The sequence below is a fragment of the Camelus dromedarius genome, chromosome 24, assembly GCF_036321535.1.
Source record: "Camelus dromedarius isolate mCamDro1 chromosome 24, mCamDro1.pat, whole genome shotgun sequence".
Lineage (NCBI taxonomy): Eukaryota > Metazoa > Chordata > Mammalia > Artiodactyla > Camelidae > Camelus > Camelus dromedarius.
Window position 1 is genome coordinate 21,210,448 of NC_087459.1, and position 6,000 is coordinate 21,216,447.

Below are 6,000 nucleotides of genomic sequence, written 5' to 3' on the forward strand. Positions count from 1 at the left end.
TAGACTGCCCTAGGAGAACATTTCTGACATGTATATGAGATAATGTTTTGCCTATGTTTTCTTCTAGGAGGTTTATTGTATCTTGTCTTATGTTTAAGTTTTTGATCCATTTTGAGTTTATCTTTGTGTATGGTGTAAGGGAGTGCTCTAGCTTCACTGAAAAAAATGCTCAATATCACTAATTATCAGAGAAATGTAAATCAAAACGACCATGAGGTATCACCTCACACCAACCAGAATCGCTATCATTCAAAAGTCCACAAATAACAAATGCTAGAGAGGCTGTGGAGAAAAGGGGACCCTCCTACACTGCTGGTGGGAATGCAGTTTGGTGCAGCCACTGTGGAGTATGGAGATTCCTCAAAAGACTAGGAATAGACCTACCATATGACCCAGGAATCCCACTCCTGGGCATATATCCAGAAGGAACCCTACTTCAAAAAGACACCTGCACCCCAATGTTCATAGCAGCACTATTTACAGTAGCCAAGACATGGAAACAGCCTAAATGTCCATCAACAGATGACTGGATAAGAAGATGTGGTATATTTATACAGTGGAATACTATTCAGCCATAAAAATGACAACATAACGCCATTTGCAGTAACATGGATGTCCCTGGAGAATGTCATTCTAAGTGAAGTAAGCCAGAAAGAGAAAGAAAAATACCATATGAGATCACTCATATGTGGAATCTAAAAAAAAAAAAAAACATAAATACAAAACAGAAACAGACTCATAGACATAGAATACAAACTTGTGGTTGCCAAGGGGGAGGCGGGTGGGAAGAGACAGACTGGGAGTTCAAAATTTGTAGATACTGACAGGCATATGCAGAATAGATAAACAAGATTGTACTGTGTGGCACAGGGAAATGTATACAAGATCTAGTGTTAGCTCACAGCAAAAAAGAATGTGACAATGAATGTATGTATGTTCATGTATAACTGAAAAATTGTGCTCTGCACTGGAATTTGACACAACATTGTAAAATGACTATAACTATAAAAAAAGTTAAAAAGAAAAACATAAAAATAAAATTTTTATTGTCATAAACACATATAACAAAATTTACCATCATAACCATTTTTAAGTGTCCTGTTCAGTGATATTAAATTAAGTTCAGGTTTTATTTTAAGGCCTATAATCTCATTCAATTCTAATGTCATCAGGTTTCTGCATATGTCATAAGGCCCAGAGCATTGGGGCTCTTTCTTCCACTTACTGCCACCCCCTGTCACACTTTGTGCGCCTTCTGGCCATCCCTCAAAACCTCTAGGACAAAGCAATCTGAGTCAGGCTACCCTTGTGACCATCTTTTGTAAGACACTAACATTTCAACATATTTTTGTAGCCTTTCACATTAAATGGCTGTCATTTTGCAAAACAAAATGTTAACGCACCTAGGAAGAATTGTGTTGTACAGGTGGCTTGCCACACCAGGAATTTATGCCTGTGTTTCCCCAGTCCTCAGACATATGTGAGATGTGTGACTTAAGGCCTAACACTGCCCTTTTAGGGCTTCCCTGTCATCAGCTGTCAGTGAGTGAGCCAAACTAAACAATCTCTGAAAGGCCTCCAGTCTAGGAGCTGAGATGCTCTGTCACACCCTGGCCCCAGGTTCCTCCGACCCTAAGCGCCAGGAGAAAGACCAGATGGCGAATGTCTGTTATCTTGGAGATGGGCCTCAGCCTGTTTTTTAGCCTGGATCCTTCCCAGAGACCTGACATTTTTTGCTACCCAAGCCTCACCTCACAGATATTTTCCAACCAAAATTGAGGCTAAATGGTCTGAAGACAAGGAGATATACATTCATGAAAAGCATGGAGAAGGTGGGACAAGCAGGAAGGCACGGTGGGGCAGGTTGCAGGAGTGGGTTTGGTGGGGCCCAGTGCGCACAGCAGGGGCAGGGAAACCACCTGGGAGTAGGCAGAGCGAGGACACTTGGTGTTCTGGATGGGCCAGAGTCTCTTTCTTTCTTGGCCTCCGAGTGCATGTTGGGCCTGGGGCCTGGCTATGGGGTGACACTGAGTTCAAAAGAGCCACTGCCCATTCCGGCCCCACCTCTTGCCAGGAAACGCCTCCCCACCGCAGTGACCACATCCCCCCAGGTTGCCTTGGAAACATTCCACGGGGGTGCTGGGGGACCCAGGGCACGGTTGCTCAACAATAGGTGGTGCCCTCCTTTCCGCCTTCATCAGAGACAACTGCCCTGCACCCTCTGCTCACACAGGGAAGAGCAACTCCAAAGTTGAGCCAGAAGCCCAGGGACTGACCGAGGTGAGGTAGGGAGTGAGGCAGCCCCTGCAGGTGGGGGACCTGGGGGGACAGAGACAGAGCAAAGCTGGAGAGGCAGGGACAGGTGCAGGGGTGGCACCTGAGACCCGGCACAACAGCAAGCTCGGGGGAGCCTCAGAGAGCAAGCCCAGCTCCAAGGGGAGTTGTTGGGGGAAGGAGCATCCAGGGTGCCAGCCGAGGTGGCCGGGAGCGGGTCACACACACGGGGGCCGGGCTGGGCAGGGAGGCTCTCATTTCCTCACCCAGCACTTCCTCTTCCAAGCAAGACCTAAGGGACTGAGACAGGAGGAAAGAAGCCCTTGGGGCCCTTTTGTCTGAGGCACCCTAGAGTCTGAGAGGGAAATGGAGCTTCCAGAAGGGGGCTGGAGATTCTGAGCAGGAAGGAAGACCTGGTTGCGGACCGAGGTGGGCCCCCGTCTCTCTGGCCAGCGGCCATCTGACTCCTCTCACCCTTTCTGGGTCCTCTCTGCTCCTCTGTCTGCCTAGGTCTGTTTCTCAGCCAGATGTCGCTGAGCTTCTCCTGACTCTGTCTCCTCACTCTTGTTTATGGACCCACTGCTCCTCTCTCTAGATTGTGCTGACTCTGTCTCATGTGCTTCCTCTCCTTACCCGTCTCTCCAGATGCCTCCAACTCCAGAGCAGCCTTCTGGGCACATGCAGGGGCCTCCTGCATCGGAGTCAGCCTTTTGGCCCCTGTTGCCCTGCGGGCCCTGCATCCCCATCATGCTGGCCCTGGCTGCCCTGGCTGCCATCTTCCTCCTGACTACGGCCGTGTTGGCTGAACGCCTGTTCCGCCGCTCTCTCCGCCCAGACCCCAGCACTTATGCGCCCACCTTGGTCTGGCGCCCTGGAGGAGAGCTGTGGATCGAGCCCATGGGCACACCCCGAGAGCGCTCCGAGGACTGGTATGGCTCAGCGGTTCCCCTGCTGATGGACCGGGACCCAGACCCTCCCACCCCGGGGGGCACCTTGGAGGCACGAGCTACAGCCCCACCTGCTCTGTCAACCCCAAACTCTCCTTCCAGTTCCTCAGTCCCCCAGATCCCACCCAAGGTCCCAGCCCATAGCACCTTCTGGAGGCCCCCTGCCTCAGGCCTGGTGAGCTGGATCGAGCCTGAACAGAGGCCAGAAGCCAGTGTGCATCTAGGGAGCCCCCAGGCCCAGAGGCAGCGGCCGGGAAGCCCTGATCCTGAGTGGGGCCTCCAGCCTCGGGTCACCCTGGAGCAGATCTCAGCTTTCTGGAGGCGTGAAGGCCGGACCAGCGTGGGTTTCTGAATCCCAAGGGCCTGGAGGACTGGACTCCCAGAGTCCCCTGAGGAAGGTCCAACCTCAGAGGAATCTTAAGACCCTGACCAAAGAACCTGAGTTGACACCCCATCCCTGGCAAAGAATGCCCCTCCCAGGCCTTTTCCTTCTGGATTTGAGCTCCCCCTGGATCTGAGCCTGGGCAGGCTGGGTGTGGACAGAGCCCGTGCCACAGGGGAAGCTCAGCGGTGCCTTTGCTTAGCTGCCTGGGGCTGCGGCGTGGAGAACTGGAGTTGGGGCACCCTGGGTAAGAAGCTGCCAAAATCACATTCCGGATTAAGAACTCAAGGTACTAGACAGGCAGGAAACAGCATAAACTCAGTGGCTCCCACCCTCCTTCAGTCGGCACCCAAGATGCCAACACTGAAGTGCAGGGTCCTGCGGATGCTGAAGAACAGACTGGGTATGATGACGAGGGTCAGCAGTGCTAGCAGGAGAGGACAGGAATCCTGCTTCCCAGAATCACAAGTCATCCCTCTGGAAAAACACATAACGAGAGGTCAAGACCAGGCAAAAGACCATCTTATTACATCCAAACTGTGGCTTTGATCCCCACCTTGCAACAAGAGGCCTTCTCTTGCCTGCAGCTGGGACCTACAGTCAGAAAAGGCCAGCGGGCAGCACGTCCTCTGGAGGCCGCCACATCTTAGCCCTCTGGATCTTATCGCTCCACGGTGAGGGAGGCTTCGGCCAAGGAGATCTGAGTTTGATCCAGTGTGGAAACGAATACTCTCCTGGGGCAGGGCAGCTTCCAAAACATGGCCTCTGACCATCTTCCCCCCCAGCTTACTGGAGTGGTTTAAAAAGGCAGATTTGCCCCAAGACAGGCTTACTTATAATGCTCCACCCCATAGAAGTGGAGCCCCGATCTCAGTATCAGCCGATCTCCCCTTTGGGAGCAGAGCCAGGGGCTGGGAGAGGTGAAGGAGTTTCCATTCCCCAGGGTCTGACTTCCCAAACTTCAGTCCTGAATGCTAGGATTTTTGTCATGTCAGTTTACCACCTGTACTTCATAGTTTTCTTTAAATTGTTTTACCATTTGCTTAATAAATTTATTTTACAAGGAATCTGTTTTGTATCACTTCTGTAAATGGAAAACCAAGTATCACTTGCCGGAAATAGAAGGTTAAGAAGGCAAATAAAGACAATATAAGCAAAGATATCAAGTTCTAAGTAGACATTGTTCCCTGTTAGAGGCATTGACCCAAAGATCTGCTCTTTGTTAAAAGGGCAGAAATGGAGCCACAGGTGTCAGGAAAGTGTTAGCACCACCCTGAGACCTTCCCCCAGAAGTGTTGGGGTGGATGAGAGCCCCGCACAGGGAGTAGCCATCCTGTGCTACTTAATGCCAGCCAGGAACCCCCCAAGTTCATCCACACCCTAGAAATGCTGCAGGGCAGAGGCCAACACTCAGCTCTTCCTTTTCAGGAGGGCCGGGGAGCACTTGGGCCTGGATCTCTCTTCCCATCTCTTGGATGCCAGAAGTTGGAGGAGCAGCCAGGGAATTAGAAGCCCCCAAGCTGAGGGACACCGCCCCCCCCCCCCCGCAGGGTGCGCTCACCCAGCCTGTGTTCCAAGCATCTTCCCTGAGCCAGGCCCTGAAGGTGGAGGGATCAGACCAGGTCCCCATCCTCAGGGAGCTCTCAGTCTGTCTAGTGGCAGGGTTGGGGGTGGAGGGAGGTGGGATAGGATAGGAAGACATAACTGATAAGAGGTAGATATAGGGCTGCTGTCCCATCTCTGTTACTCACAAGCTGGGTAACTGTGTCGCTTCTCATTGTCACTATCAGCTGACAGGACTGGGTTGTGCGGACCCTGCCCATGAGGTGTAAACAGTCCACCAGGGGAACAAAACTGAGATATGATGTTCAGAGCTTAGATGCCTGCACGCCAAGGGCTCAGCAGAGGCAGGACGTTGGGGGAAGAGACACCGGGGATAAGTCCCTGGTTTCTGATCTGTTTCTATCACCCACTCACTCAGAGAAAAGTAATTTTTGTATTACTGGGCCTTGCTTTGCAAGAAGGGGGTTGAAAGTTGAACAGATGAACTGTTGGGACTTTCCTAGCTGTGACATCAAAGGATGAAATGAAATGATGGATGGGTGCCCGCATGCATGAATGAATGTGGTCGGCCTGAGGCCGAGTCCAGCTTCCTATCCCCAGACCCAGAACAGGATCTAAAACACAGTGGGAGCCCAAAGAAAGGGGAATGAATGAATAAGCAGATAGACTAATAGGTGCATTCATTTAGACCTCTCTTCATTTTTTTTTCTCCTCATTTTTAACACCATCTTATTACTTTCTCATGTTCAGTCTTTCCTGTATGTCTTTTAAAGCGCACTTCCTGTGTGGTCTTTTACTCAATAACTGTTGTCCGTGATTCCAAGTTCTAGGGTG

General features: G+C 51.1%; 1 protein-coding gene across 5 annotated transcripts; it reads left to right on the plus strand.

The window, feature by feature from the left end:
- Window positions 1-2,122: 2,122 nt before the first annotated feature.
- On the plus strand, window positions 2,123-4,670 carry C24H16orf54 (chromosome 24 C16orf54 homolog). Of its 5 annotated transcripts, none has more exons than XM_010996167.3 (3): window positions 2,156-2,280; window positions 2,561-2,703; window positions 2,920-4,670. In XM_010996167.3, exon 3 carries the CDS (start codon window positions 2,920-2,922, stop codon window positions 3,571-3,573), a length of 654 nt encoding a protein of 217 aa, XP_010994469.1. In that variant the 5' UTR covers window positions 2,156-2,280; window positions 2,561-2,703; the 3' UTR covers window positions 3,574-4,670. The 5 variants fall into 5 exon arrangements, with proteins under 5 accessions (XP_010994468.1, XP_010994470.1, XP_010994469.1 ...); XM_064478551.1 differs by having other exon boundaries at window positions 2,196-2,280; window positions 2,565-2,703; XM_064478550.1 differs by having other exon boundaries at window positions 2,207-2,285.
- The last annotated feature ends 1,330 nt before the right edge of the window (window positions 4,671-6,000 follow it).

Excerpts from the sequence above, each read along its gene's own strand:
- C24H16orf54 (XM_010996166.3), top strand. The coding sequence starts at position 2,920 with ATGCCTCCAACTCCAGAGCAGCCTTCTGGGCACATGCAGGGGCCTCCT.